The sequence below is a fragment of the Aedes albopictus genome, chromosome 2, assembly GCF_035046485.1.
Source record: "Aedes albopictus strain Foshan chromosome 2, AalbF5, whole genome shotgun sequence".
Classification (NCBI taxonomy): domain Eukaryota; kingdom Metazoa; phylum Arthropoda; class Insecta; order Diptera; family Culicidae; genus Aedes; species Aedes albopictus.
The window spans coordinates 400710261-400725657 of record NC_085137.1 but is presented as its reverse complement, the minus strand read 5'-3'; the positions used below and the strand labels follow the sequence as shown (position 1 = coordinate 400725657).

At 42.1% G+C, this 15397-nt stretch overlaps 1 protein-coding gene and 1 long non-coding RNA gene across 3 annotated transcripts; both read left to right on the top strand.

The window, feature by feature from the left end:
- The first annotated feature begins 1534 nt into the window (after positions 1-1534).
- On the top strand, positions 1535-4906 carry LOC109403675 (zinc finger protein 135). Of its 2 annotated transcripts, none has more exons than XM_019676505.3 (4): positions 1535-1805; positions 2284-2453; positions 2508-3302; positions 3510-4906. In XM_019676505.3, exons 2-4 carry the CDS (start codon positions 2285-2287, stop codon positions 4811-4813), a joined length of 2268 nt encoding a protein of 755 aa, XP_019532050.2. In that variant the 5' UTR covers positions 1535-1805; position 2284; the 3' UTR covers positions 4814-4906. The 2 variants fall into 2 exon arrangements, with proteins under 2 accessions (XP_019532050.2, XP_019532048.2); XM_019676503.3 differs by having other exon boundaries at positions 1537-1805; positions 2280-2453.
- A 2963-nt stretch (positions 4907-7869) lies between these two features.
- Positions 7870-14086, top strand: LOC134288431 (uncharacterized). Its single transcript, XR_009997952.1, has 3 exons — positions 7870-9218; positions 9276-9343; positions 9398-14086. It is a non-coding gene; the product is annotated as an uncharacterized LOC134288431 (long non-coding RNA).
- Positions 14087-15397: the final 1311 nt, after the last annotated feature.

The window sequence follows — 15397 nt, the reverse complement described above, 5'->3', positions numbered from 1 at the left end:
GTTCTACTAGGATGTAGTAGCTTTAATTTGCTTCCAAGAGAACTCAAATCGGTTGACAGACGGCTGAGAAACGTGCGTGACTTTTTTTTGTAACGCACATACATACACACACATACACACATACACACACACATACAGACATTTGCTCAGTTCGTCGAGCTGAGTTCATTGGTATATGAGACTCGGCCCTCCGGGCCTCGGATCGAAAGTCGGTTTTTCGAGCGATATTTATACCCTTATTATGGGTGCAAGAAGGGTAAAAACTGCGATAAATTTGACCATTTCAATGTTATAGCCAGTTAAGGCAATAGGAGTCAAAAACATGGGGAGTTCAATAACTACGTAACGGTTGAGATTTGACCATATGCGTAGAACAATTTTTTCACCATTTATGGCGAGCTAAACCAAATGTTTGACCTGAAACAGATGATGACTTCAAAAACATGGCCGCATCGCAGCCGGTTGGTGCACACACAGCATATGCTGTCAAAATTATTTTGTTCTTTGACTTTTACTGCGAGTCCTGTGTTGATCGAATTAAGAGCATCCCCATCAGCATGGCATTATTCCAGGGGTAGAAGCTGACTGTCAACTGGGAACAAATTGCGCCTACCCTCTATCATGTTTTAGAACCAGTAAAAAGACGTAACTGCCAAACAAGAAAAGTTCAATTTTCGATTGCAAAACTGATTTTAATACCGTTTTATCATGCTAAAAGCAAGTCAGTATGTGATTCAAACATAAAGAATGTTATATTCAGCATATTAGATTGAACAATTTCATTCCGAAAAAATCAGTATTTTGTTTTCACCATTATGAAATATTAGCCTCTACTCTCGTTTGTTTTTGTTGTTGTTTTGTTTGAAGTGCGAAAATCGACTGAAAATTGAAAACTCCCTGAACGATTATTTTTCTCCAATGTGAGGATAATTTAACACTATGACTCAAGAAATGTCGGTAATTACCGAAAACACTGATCATAAGCTATCATAAGCATCAAAATCGAGAGAAAAGCACTGATGTTTATGCTACTGTTGATATTTATAAAACCATTAAACAAAAGATGTTTACAAATTAGAACCAACAGTACACGGAGAAACTGAAAAACTCAAAATTAGGTACTTTTAAAATAAATTTTGAGTTCTTTTTCATCTCCCTTTTCATGCGCTCTTTCTATTGTTGTCAGAGAGTGAAGAGAGAAACAACCCAACTTTTGCAGTTCCGTGCGTCAAGCCAACACTGAGTTTCTAGCACAGTACTCAAATTTGAGTGAATACAACCTAGTCAAAATTTCGGTTGGGTGGAAAAAACTTAAAATTAGGTATTTTTTTCACATGGAAGCAAGCGGGAACAACCCAACAAAAACATCGATTCCATCAACTCAAAATTGGCTTGACGCACGCAACCCCGAAGTTGGGTGGAAAGAACTCACTTTTGGGTAGTTTCGTCTCTCCGTGTAGATGGCGCGCAGGTGGGCATGTTTGGGTAGGCCTAAAGGGTAGAAGATCCTCCGGATCCTCCCCTGCTTAATTCAGGTACCGCATGTTTATGTTTTTGTTTTGCGTGTTTTGTTTGCGGGTAAAATGACATTAAAATTTTTGTTTGCTGCAGTGCATCCATCAGTGCATCACCATCATTCGACGCGATTCCGGTGGGTTACGATAGTCACGCTCCTACATTAATCCTGTGTTCCAGAAAAATATGAATGCGAATTTATCAGATTCTTTCACTTCAGCTTTCTTCATAATAAGAAGTTAGTGTTTAATGATGTTTGAATGAAGTATTGTTTACATTATTGAGAACAGGTGAGTACATATTTTTAATTGCAAATACCAGGGGGCCAGCAAAAGGCAAAATCCCCGTAGCTCACAACAAAAACACGTTCAAAATTGTTTGTGCTGAAAACTGATGCGTTACACAATTTCTTACTGATTTATTTGCTATCTTCGCGTTGTCGTGTAATTTCGAACGATTGCACGCCAAAATTTTCGTAACCTTTTGCTAGTTTTACACGTTTTACTTAAGTAATAACTTATGATAATGACTAATTCGCAGATGTCGTGCACTTCCCAGATCTGTCAGAGTGCCCAAAAGTGTCAATTTCCCAAACATGTCAAATTCATGTGGGCTACGGCACATCTATTCGTGGTTGACGTCCGCGCTACCCCGCTGGCAAATACAGAAGCCTGTCAGGTCATGGTCTGCACAGATTCGGATATTAGATTTACCAATACTAGGTGGTCCATTTCTGTAAAAAAAATGTTTTTCTTTTCCGCTAGTCAGAATGAGTGACATTGAAGTACCACCACCTCAGGGGGTTCCGCTGATCTCAGGTACTCCTGAAGAAGCAGAGTTTTCCATTAAGCGTGAGCCAATTGAAATAGAGGACACAGAAGGTTTCCCTGAACCCGAAGATAAACACAATGCATCTTTTGGAGCGACACTTAACTCGAGTATGTAATTAGAATTGAATCTTGATCCCTTCAACTTCATATTTAATATTTCAGGACCATTAAGCTCCAAACGACAATCAGTGAAAGTAGACGATAGCTTTTCAGTTCCTAAGAAGAGAGGTAGACCTAGGAAAAAATCAACGGAATCAAATACGAAAATCTCAAATTGCACAGAAAAACGACAAACAGTGAAAGTGGAGGATAGTTTTTCAGCACCCAAGAAGAGAGGCAGACCTAGGATAATATCAACGGAACCCAATACGAAAAACTCTTTCAATTGCCCCGAAATTGGCTGTGAATATTCTTGCGCATCGGACAAAACCCTTAGCTTGCATATAGCTCGCAAACATTCAGTCAAGTCCCGGAAGCCGGCTAAACATGCTCAAAAGATGATGAAAGAAGCGGTAGATATTTCCGGTGTCGAAATACGAATCGAGTTGACTGCGCGAGCCAGCGGAAGGTCGCTGTACAAGTGCAGCAGATGCAAAATGGTTTTCCTTAAGCGGAGTGCCGCCGAGGCCCACATTAGCAACGTCCATTTGGACGTGAAAAGATACACCTGCAGTGTGTGCGGTTGGGGCTTCCAGCGGTCACGGGATTTGGACGAACACGCTCGAGTGCACACCGGAGAGCGTCCTTTTGTGTGTCCGGTCGATGGTTGCGGATACGCTTCGTCGTGGTGCACTACCGTGTACAGGCACGTCCGGAGGCACCATAAGGACTACCAAGGAGAGCTAACGCCGAAGACCGTGAGCAGAGTGCGTTCCGAGCCGGTGGAACAACTAACCAATGATGAAGCGAAAGCTGACGGGTTGGTTGAACCGGTGGAGCTAAGTGATGGCGGTCGAGGTAGGTCATTTTGCGTAAGGCCATTTTGCATAAGGACAGTTGGCATAAAAATAAATGTGTATTTTTTTTATGCCAAAATAACTGTTACTCCACGTGTTCTGCTTTCGTTATAATATAATTTTTCTCCGTCGAATGAATTACTATTGATTTCCGGACACTTTTCCTTCGCCAAAGATAAGCCGGGCCTCTTTCCTTCCTTATTTACAGATGAACCAAGCACAAATGGGATAACTATTGAACTGAACCCCCAGCTTATCGGAATGGAATCCATCATAAGTATGGAAGAGGAAGAACTTAGCGAGAAAATGTCTCTTTTCGAAGAGGTAAACATAAAAGACGGTACTGGATCCCAATATACATGTAACATATGTACTAAGGATTTCGAACAGCTCTCGAACATCAGACGACACCTCAACAGGGAGCATCTAGACGTGAAGAAACGTACCTGTAATGTCTGTGGCATGGCGGTATCCAATGTTTCGAATCTTCCTGCTCACGTAAGAAGCCACACCGGTGAGCGACCCTTCAAGTGTGGGTCATGTAAGATGGATTTCGTAACGGTTAGTGACCTCCGAAGGCACGCGAAAAGATTTAATCACACTCATGACTATTCGACGTCGAAGGTGTTCAACTGCGTGATTTGTGAAGTGGCTTTTCGCAGTTTTCGGGATCTTGAAAAGCACGTGTGGATTCATACGGTTGATTCTGACCCGTTGGCCGTAACCACAGAGAAAGTCAAGTTAACACCATACGAGTCTGCTAAAATTAAGATCTTCAAAGAACCAAACGTTATTCGTCAAACCTACACTTGTGCTTTATGTAACAAAAAGCTAAAAACGCTTAAATTGGCCAGAAATCATGTTGTCAAGGAACACAGAGTAGAAAAGAGCCTGAGTTGTATCTACTGCGGATTCACGAAAAAATCACGAAGTGCTCTAAAAAAGCATGTAAACGATCATGCAAACTCAAAACTGTTTAAGTGCAGCAATACGCTGTGCAAGTATGCCTCCAAATTGTTCACTGAGCTTCAAGAGCATATCATTGATTGTACAAAACAACATGCTGAGTTCGGCTTGAATACAGAGACTTCGTTGACACGGTTCGAACAATCAAACATCGCTATCAGTGGCAAAAGAACGCTCAAGTGTGTCATCTGCTCGTCAGCGTTCAACCAGCTTCCCATGGTTCGCGAACATCTCAAAACGGAACACCCGAAACCCGAACGATACGGATGTCCCCGTTGCGATGCCACCTTTCCCGATGCCAACAGTTTGGCGCAACACCTCGCGGGACATGAAGGAGTTGAGCCGCTGCGCTGCCCAGTCGAAGGCTGCCAGTTTACCATGGTGACCGAGGAAGACCAGGAAAAGCATCGCCGGTGGCACGAAAAGAGGATCAACCCCCCACCCAAGGCGTTCGCTTGCCGAAGCTGTGGGAAACAGTTCGAGATCAGGACTAGCCTCGCGCGTCATATGAAGAAACAACACGGAAAAGCGGACGGTAAGTGTTGACATTCCAATTTTATGACTTTAAAATAGTTTATAGGTACCTATCTACCTGACATACATCACGTATCAAAAATAAAGATTATATGAATTCTACAATTTTGTCAGCGAATTCCAGTGAGTAGTTGAGAACATTGCCATGAATGCCAATGACTGTGAATCATTCGTCACAATCTGGGCCGGATTTTAAGCGGGAGGGGGTTGTGTCAAAGGAATCACATAGAATGCATTTCAAAAGCATTTGAATCGAAGTAGTCTTCGATGATTTGTACTTACCTTACCGATCAGGCTAAGGCCGGGATGGCATCTGCTGTACATAGTAGCCGTCTCCATTCGACTCGGTCCATGGCTGTTTGTCCAGTTCCGCACTCTGCGGAGGGTCCGCAGATCGTCCTCCATTTGGTCGACCCACCTAGCTCGCTGCGCTCCACGTCTTCTTGTACCGGTCGGATGACTCTCGAGAATTATTTTAGTCGGGTTTTGCTATCTGACATCCTGATGACGTGACCCGCCCACCGTAGCCTCCCGATTTTCGCGGTGTGGACGATGGTTGGTTCTCTCAGTAGCTGATGCAGCTCGTGGTTCATTCGCCTTCCCCAAGTCTGCCATCTGCACTCCGCCGTAGATGGTACGCAACACCTTCCGTTCGAAAACTCCAAGGGCGCGTTGGTCCTCTGCACGTAGGGTCCATGTTTCGTGTCCATAGAGGACTACCGGTCTAATCAGCGTTTTGTAGATAGTTAACTTCGTGTTACGGCGAACTTTATTCGATCGTAGAGTTCTGCGGAGTCCAAAGTAAGCAGGATTTCCTGCCACAATGCACCTCTGAATTTCTCTGCTGGTGTCGTTGTCGGTACACGAATTCTTCAACGGCCTCGATTTCATCATCGTCGATACATTGTCTTCGACACATTAGTGACTAATCCGATTTACCTGGCTTCACTCTTTAGTCGGATATACGTTTCCGCCATCGTCTCAAATTTACGAGCTATAATATCAATAATATCATCAGCGAAACCACGCAGCTGAACGGACTTCCCGCTCTCCTAATTACACCCTCTGAAGCAATGTTTAACAGCAAGGCACCTTGCCATAACCCTCTGCGAGATTCGAAGGGACTGAAGAATGTCCCTGATACTCGAACTACGCACATAACTCGATCCATCGTCGCCTTTGTAGTATATATAGCGTAATATTTCTTTGTGCTACGCTACACTGAAAAAATGGACATGGTAATTTTGACCACATCGAGGGTTAAATTAAAACAACTTTACTACTTGATTTTGGTAGACCATAATTTTTGCTTGAAACTACCATGTGCAGGGTTCAATTTACTATGTCGCTTCATATTTACATTTCATGGTGCTTTTGAACCTCATTACATTGTTAATTTTACTATGTGCATGATAAACAGCATGGTAGGTTTGACCATTGTAATATAGTATCAAATACTATGCGCATGGTTCAACGGTGATGTCATCTATTTTGTTTACGTTGAAAAAAAAACACAAGAAAATAAATTTATTTGAATGTTGTGCTTTTATTAAGAACTAACAAATCTAAACACTTTAGGTTAATCAATATTCTCCGCAGGCGGTCGAAGCAGAATATTGATCGCAATTATGAAAATGGGCAATTTGCAAATTTTTTGATAAGATTGTGCGGAAGAACTCGGCAGTAGAGTAGTGGTCGGATGGATATGGCAGTTCTGCAGGAAATATACATGGGATTGGACCATGAGGTTCGGGATTTTTAGCTCTTGTGACAGATGTAGTGCCGGCCTAGGTGCCGGCGGAAGAAGCTTGTTAGCTCTCTAAAGAGACGATTGGCAAAGTGCCGGCATCAGGCATTCCCCGCCAGCGTGAGCTCATGTTCGGTTCTAAAGTCCTCTCTGAAACTGCCGCAGGTGACTTGCTTCTGGATCAGCTTCGTGCATCTGGTTTTGTGGTTTCGGAGATGTGACCTAAAATTGACCAGCGAACGATATCTTGTAGTTCTATTTTTGGCTCTATCTTCGGATCGGGTGCCATTCTAAATGCCAAATCCGTTAACAACTGGGGGTGGACGTTTTGGTGCTCCGGTTCATTCGGTTATGGTGGTTGAAATCTGAAAGCGGTTTAAAGAATTTCGTATTATATGGGTAACCCGGATCCAAAAGTTGTTTGTTGTTGTTGAAGTCGGTTACATGAGGGTATTGGATACTTGCAGTCGTACCTGCATCTGCCTCCGGAGATTGTTCCATCGACGCTGAATAGTGTCGCCCGTTTAGAGCCACAGCGCGTCCGCGCTACCGCCGGAACCCGTTCCGCCGATGGACCGTATAGGGAGGCAAAGACCGACTGGCTACCGTCGCACGTCGCACTGAGCAGCCCGGAGGTCCGGGTCAGAAGGGAGAGGTTGTCGCCGGAGATGTGGAATTCGACCGAGGACAGAGGCCACAGTAAGGCACGGATCAATTCCATCTGTGTAATAAGAAGTATGATCTAAGAGAAGGCGGAACACCCGGATGATTCTCATGTGAGTTTGCTCTCGGGTTTGCTGCACTGTATAAGGTACAATACAAGTATAACATTTTGATTTGATGATAAACTTACCAAGCGTTGTATTTCCATTATTCACTCCAGAAACATTGTCTATTCCAAAAAAAATAATGAGACTTGATAAAAATTCTAGACAAAAACAAGTCAAATCGTGCTGAGCACTATGATGTTTTGAGAATGCTTTATAATGATTTCTATTAAATTATGTAGTTGAAAATACCATGCGCCATGTCATTAAACCATGGTAATAGTAACCAAATGTTTATCAGTGTAGTAATCTCTACTCTAATTTGGTATACTTTACACAACTTGAGGATAGTTTTTACTATAATGGACATGGTAAAAATAAGCACGTGTACATCGTTGCATATACTATACATTTTTTTCCAGCGCATGGTAAAATTTATTGAGACATGGTTACGGTAACTCAAATCGTGTTCATGTCAACTGTATTTCGGCATAGTAAAAATAAACACATCCTAGTGGTTCAAATTACTATAATATTTTTTTCAGTGTATATATACTACAGTAGACGTTCGATAACTGCAACATGTTTACGTTTCACCTACCGAATGAAATTCGTTAAGTGCAACGACTGACAGACGTCAAAGACTTGTCAGTTGGTCTGAAAGTGATCTAAAATGCATTCAAAAGTGCATCGCTATGCAACTGTCGTCTGCTTTGACAGAAACTTGACGGATAGCGGTGCGATAACTGCAAAACTGTTGCACTTACCGGACTTGCAGTTAAAAAGCATTGCAGTTAAAGCGTTTGCACCGAGCGAACGTCTACTGTACAGCCTTGATCAATCGAATTAGTTTATCCGGGAATATGTATTCGTGCATAATCTGCCATAGCTGTTCTCGATCGATTGTATCATACGCCGATTTGAAATCGATGAACAAGTGATGTGTGGGCACGTTGTATTCGCGGCATTTCTGCAACACCTGGCGGATGGCGAACATCTGGTCCGTTGTAGCGCGTTCGCCCATAAATCCAGCCTGATATTGTTGCGTTGATCGGCTGCCAGCCGATCACACGTTGTCGCATCTTGCCCAACACTACAAAATCCTGTTCCCGCAGTTCATTGATGGTGCCACAACTTTGCTGGAAGGTAGCCGCGTCATGCCCACTTTTCCACACTTTCTGTTCAGTCCAACAAAGTTCCTGCAACGCTACAATGTCGAAGTTGCGGGGATGTAATTCGTCGTAGATTATGCTGTCACATTCTGCGAAACCAAGTGACTTGCAATTCCATGTTCCATGATTCCAATCGTTGTCTTTTTTTTCGTCGCGTAAATTTCGATTGTAGGTCTCTTTTTTTTTTCTATTTCGTTTATTTAAAGGCTCACTTGTTTAATGAAAAACTCTACCGAGCCGAGAATCAAAAGTAACAATTTGTTATTCTAAATACAATTGAAAAAAAAAGTAGTAATTCGTCTTGCGAGCACATTTCTTCTTGGGGGCCGAGCCGGAACCAGAACTTGACCGGGATGCCGCATATTGGGCACGACGCTGAAATGCCTGCGGGTTCGCAATTGCCTCCTGGATCACCTTGGCAACTTTTTCCAGCTCTTCCATACCTTTCTTCCGTCGAATCTCCTTGTCTAATTCGGCTGCGGATTTACTAACAGCTCCTTCCGCCAGTTCCTCTCCTCCTGAGTCCATAGTCTTCTCAGCTACTACCGCTGTTACCGGCAACCCTGCCACCGGGTAGTCCTCCGGCTCAAACAATCAGTGTGTGCGAGAAATGAAAACTGTCAGCGAAATGTCATTCTTTCTGTCAGTGTTATAAAATAATTGGTATAAGTCATATCACCAAAATTGCAGTGTCATCAAGTGATTTGCTGAAATAACGTAGAGTTTATTTGGTAAATATAAGAATTATATATTTCCTAAATGATTACTAGATGTAGAATTTGTTTCAGGATAACTATATTATTGTTTGAATTGAAGATTATTGTAGAACCGTTTGTGAGGTGAAAGGAGACTATATGTAAGTGAAAAACTGAAATGAAATGAAAATTTGTTAATACTAATAAATTTACAGCTTTGAGCTTACTTTGATCGGGAACAAGGACGAGTTTGCTTCAAAAGACCTCCAAAACCGAACGTTCTCAACAATATTCATCTTCTTCTTCTACATATTCTTCTTCCACAATTTCAATAATATCATCCACTGTTTCTTTTTCAACTTCCTTTCCTGATACTACCTCAGCGTACGAGCTGAGACTTGGGACCTGCTGCTGTCGTTTTTCCTGCTTGTTCCGGTTCACTCGTTGAGGACAAGTATCTCGCCGGTGTCCCACTGCTTGGCATAAAAAGCATGTATCCTTTAGTCCGCTGTAGAAGATCCTTGCTTTCATATTCAGGAAAGTGATCGCCGGTGGAATCTCCTTCTTCACATCGATATATACGCCGCGTACTCCCGTGTACGATCTAATCCTAAGTCAGCGGGGAATTTTTCCCTGACCACACGTTCCACTTTTCCATACGCTGCGAGAACTTGCACCAAATTATCGTCTCGCAGTTCTGGTGGCAGGTCGAAAACTCGGACGTAGTGCACATTGGTACCTGCGATGCACATGCGCACCACCACCGATTCTCCATTTGCATAGGCAAATCTCCGCGGCTCCAAATTCTTTTTCAGAGATTCCCTCAATCCTTCCAGGCTCGTGAATTTCACGAACAGGGAACGGTCACTTGCCGTTTTGTAAACGGTTTCCATTAACATGGGATCGGTATCCAACTGTTTGATAAACGTGGCAATTTCCTCCCAAGACGGTCGGGGGCTGCCGGGGGGAAACCGAAATTGTGCGGTATTCACATCTTTGCTCATCTCGCCGACACTCAAAGCATCGAAACCCAGTGAAGCCAAAGTTATTGACCGGGGAACAAAGCGCGCGTAACAATAACTACGTTTGCCTAAGCAGCAGAGGCTAGAGGCACAGCAAAACCGAACCGCAATGCGCACATTTGCTTTCGATTGTAGGTCTCGTGTCGTATTTTCTTCTATGTTATTCGTAATGGGGATTTTTACGGATGGCTTATTGGGCCTACGCCAACACTCGTCTCGCCGGAGGGCCATCGTGCCAGTTCTGTTTAACGTCCCAACCAACAGTGGGAAGACCACGTTGATGGGGCAACCACCTTGGATCTAGTTGGGCGTGATGTAGCATTTCTTACTCATCCGCTGGATGCCAGAACAGACGCTGTTTGAGCTGCACTTCCTTGGTGAACAGACGCTCGGGACGTACCTCCTCAATCTAGCTAAAGTCAGAAGGACAACAGTGCCCAGTATGCACTACCAGCTATGCACACAACTCTTAGCTGGCGGTCTTTATCATCGGTTGACTCGTTGAAGCATGAGGTAGGAAATTGTGAGGACCATAGCTATGTTGGCCGCTCTCTTTATTGACTCACCGTTTTGCAGCCCTAGGTACATACCGGACTAATTGGTGGTGGTAAAAATGATGAAAGAATAATGTAGGGTGGGGCGGGGCAAGATGGGTCACCTAAGGATGGATCACCATAACTTTGTGAATACAAATCGTACTGGTTTGTATTCGTCCGCTACTCTAGTACACTAGTTAGCTATGCTAAAAGCCGATAAAAAGTTCATTAAATACAAAATATGATGTTGAACAAGCAGTTTTAAAAAGTGATCGATTTTGCGCCGTGAAAAAAGTGCGGGGCAAGATGGGTCACCTTTTAAGTAATTCACTTTTTCTCAACGAAAAACGTCAAAATATAAGATTTGTTCCACATTCATATATGCTCCATATCCATACTGAGTAAACAAGAGCTACTAGTGAACATTTTATAAAATTATTTGGAATATAACAAACTTTACGATTTGAGTGGTCCTAAGGCGACTTGAAAATCGATGTTTCCACTAAAAAATTATCATAATTTTGTGTTATAATTTTGAGCGTTCATTCCGCTTGATTAAAGTCATTTATGAGATAGTCTTGTAATAAAAAATAAATAACTTTTGAATGCTTCAAAAATACGTTCAAAATTGAAGATGACATATCTTGCCCCGCGGCCGTTTATATGGAGATTATATGGAATGTATCCAGGGCCGGATTTAGAAATTTGGGGGCCCGGGGCCGCTGCTTTGTGGGGGCCCTTTGTAAAGAAGATAAATTTTGCCCAGATAGCATGAAGAAAATAAAAAAAAATCTCTTTCTTACAAATATGGTGATGAAGGTATTAATGAAGTTGTGGAAGAATCATGAATCTAGAACAATAAGCAGAACTATGAAAAATGTCAATATCCACTAAATTATTTATAACAGACTTGAAATTCAAGCGTGAAAGCAGTGATAAAAAATGATATAAAGTAAATAATTGTTTTCAAGAGTGTATTCGCCACATTGGATCCCAGATTTAGTCGAAATTCAAGCCAGAGTTCATAGAGAAACTTCAAGAAGAATTTAGTCTAGTCTAGTCTAGTCTACACATATACAGCCATTCATTGAAAGAATCCTGGAAAATGATAGAATCGACTAATTCTACCATTTTTCTTGTCATTATTAATGTTTGCAGTACATTGGAAATGCATTACAAGCATTAAAGCGGCCAGGCCTACTGTGCAGCATTATTGTTTTTATAATAAAGCCATTAAGTGGGGACATCTCGTACCAACCACTCAGCTTTTGAGAAAGCAAAATAAGTGAAAATCGATGGGGGTGACGATGCTAAGAAGGTTAATGTCACCCCTTGGTCCTTTGCTTTCTGGGATGGAACACTGGTATTTGGTCCGTGTCATGGCCCTAATGCCTAGGCTTAAGCGCCTTTACTCGCTCTCTGAAATGAAACAAACTGGGTGCAAGGGAAACGTTGCGTAACTAAAAATTGGTTTTCGAAGTTTATAAATGCCCATATAGCCGAGTTTGCGAAGTTTATAAGGGCCCATATAGCCGAGGCGGTAAACGCACGGGTATTCAGCATGACCATGCTGAGGGTGACGGGTTCGATTCCCGGTCGGTCCAGGATATTTTCGTAAAGGAAATTTCCTTGACTTCCTTGGGCATAGAGTATCTTCGTGCCTGCCACACGATATACACATGCAAAATGGTCATTGGCAGAGGAAGCTCTCAGTTAATAACTGTGGAAGTGCTCATAGAACACTAAGCTGAGAAGCAGGCTTTGTCCCAGTGAGGACGTTACGCCAAGAAGAGGAGAGAGGAGGAGGAAATGCCCCCTTAAGGAAAAAAAGGGAAAATGTAGTTTGAAACGGGCTCACCGATTTATCTGGAAATTTCTGTTCCTCGGTGTTGTATGTAAGGGGAACGTCATTACAGCACAGTCAGGCTTGCTCCTCGTCTCACCACCGTCGCGCACGCAGTCAGTCAGCATTTTTGTGTTCCAGCACCGCGCCCGTCCAAACACAAATTCTCACACGATGATAAATATCCCAATATTGAAGTAGTTTCACTTTAATCACAGCTCTCCCGGACAATTGAACTCGGCACCGCCCGAACACTCACAATAAATACGGAAAATGAAAAAGATTTGAAGGATTTTGGCACGAAAAAATGCGCACTTTCCAAACGACGCTTCCGGATGGCGTAGCTCTACCAGTCCCCTTACCCCACGCAGAAAAACGCGAACCTTTCGAATTTTTCACTTGTGGCACCGGAACTGAAATCACAGTATCCACGCAAACACGACTCGTAAACCTCGCCGGATGGCGTAGCCCCACCAGCCGTTTCACGATTCTGAAGGGCAAATCCAAACTACCAGAGAAACTTCAAGAAGAATTCATAGCTGAAATTAAGTAATTTCAATTAAAATTTGTAGCGCAATCGGTTGTGTCGTTTCTGCGAAATCCAAAGAGAATTCATATATTGCATCAGAGCCAGGAAAAGTTGCTGGTGAAGAACCCAACTAACATTTTCAGCGCTATAAGCTTAAGTCATTTGCTTTCTGTTGTGTAACCATCGAGTAAAAGCAGTCAACGCTGAATAAAAGGAAAGCTAGTCAAATATAAAGCATAAGCTAATACACGACTGCAAAACAAGCACCATCCAGCTACCAAACTCGGTTTTCAGAAATTTATTGCTTGTCACTGGGGCTGCCTTTACTCCACTCTATTCCAACTCCGGGAGATTTCCCGGAAGATGTGAAAACTTGAACACATCGAATAGGAGTCCCCACTAACAAAACAGCTGCTACTATACAGTACAATTCGTTATACTGACAAATCCCCAAACCAGCAGCGCTTTAAAGGCCGTTATGCGATTTCATTACGGCTAGAAGCTGTAATAAAGAAACTGTTTGTTTACCAACACGACTTGTCGGATGTAAACATTATTGTCAAAACAAACTTTAAGCGGGATATATAGCTACTACACAAATTCTTTACAGCTATCCATCTCTGTGCTGTGATATTTTTTGGGTTGCTTTTATTGCACTTTAATTCAATGCCGGAAGATTTTCCGGAAGATGTGCAAATCGAGTAAGAGTCCCAGCCACTACAACAGCTGCTTTTATACAGTACGTTTTGTAATGTTGCCAAAACACAAAACAGCAGCGCTTCGTAGCCGTTTAAAGAACACTCTTTCAGCTAGAAGCTGTGAAGAAGAATCTGTTGGCGCAATCACACAGCTTGTTCAATGTAAACATTATTGCGTTTGACGTTTCACAAGCTTTTGCAGCAAGATGAAGTTGGGTAAGGTTTCTTGTGGCACAATTATGAAGCCTTGTCTGGAGTAAAACAAAACGGGTTATTTTCTATGTTATTTATATTATGTTTCCAGTTCAAAACCGAATTAGCGACATTTTTTCTTTGACTTCCGCTGCGTTTGCCTTGCGTTAAACACAATGTCGGAAGTGGGGCGCTGGATAGCGCACCAGGTGTACAATACAGCGCCCCACTTCCGACATTGTGTTTAACGCAAGGCAAAAGCAGCGGAAGTCAAAGAAAAAATGTCGCTAATTCGGTTTTGAACTGGAAACATAATATATAGCAGTGTGGCAGCGAGGACATCATCGGGACCAGTGGATACGGAGATCGGGAGTTCGATTCCAAATAGCGGCAAGTACTTTAATTATTCAATTTTAAAAGTGATAATTCCAGTTCCACATGTATCGCGTCACGGTATCCATAACCTAATTATATTTAATCGTTTAATTTGGGGATGCCGTATAACTATTATTTAACAACTGCGAAAAGGCTGAGAAAGCGCCTTCTCAAGATGTTATTCAGTTAGTGGTTACATAGGAGCCGTGAAAAGAGCTATGACTTGGTGGCATAGAAGCTTCTCGCACAGCATATACATGCTGATTAAGTTCGCCAGATTCATTGGTATAGGGCTTGCATAGAAGCTTCCGTCCATATGTACAACACAGTTACTCAGCATCAAGCCGTATTGAGGACGATTTGTTGACGTTTACATTCACAATAAATGTTAGTTGGGAATGAACACTTAACAAAAACTTGTTCTACCACTACTGTTAGGGTAGGTTTCGGCGACCTTCCAAAAGAATTGCTCCGGTATCAAAGAAAATTTTCTAATAAACATTCTAAAGAAATTTTAGAGTAAATTTATGATAAGTTCCTAATCGAATTTTGACTCAATTTTCAAAAGAATTTTCTGTTCACTTTCTTAAAAATAGGGTAGGTAATCAAAATTTGAACCAAATTGCGCCTTTCTGAAGCAGTGCAAATTTTAAGTGATTTTTTCTCCCACATAGAAATAATTTACTACGGCAAAATAGTATGTACATGAAAGCCACAGGTATAAGCTTTCTGTTAAATGGTAAAAATTTTGTATTTGCACCGAATTTCATTGAAATATTTTATGTTTCATCAACAATGGTTTTAATCTTAATTTGAACCATCGTAATCATAATTTGAACCAATTTTAATCTTAATTCGAACTACTGGCGCGGCAGCAGCTCGAGCAACTCACAAAACAGCCAATTCCATGCTAAACAATGAAAAATCACATGAATCTGCTAATTCTCATACCTATTTTTCATTAAGCAGTGGAATCCCAACTCAGAATGTTCGAAATTCTTTAGGAATTTGGAAACTAAA

Coding starts and splice junctions, on each gene's coding strand:
- LOC109403675 (XM_019676505.3), top strand. CDS start 2,285: ATGAGTGACATTGAAGTACCACCACCTCAGGGGGTTCCGCTGATCTCA. Junction 2,454..2,507: donor TGGAGCGACACTTAACTCGA/GTATGTAATTAG, acceptor TTAATATTTCAG/GACCATTAAGCTCCAAACGA. Junction 3,303..3,509: donor GCTAAGTGATGGCGGTCGAG/GTAGGTCATTTT, acceptor CCTTATTTACAG/ATGAACCAAGCACAAATGGG.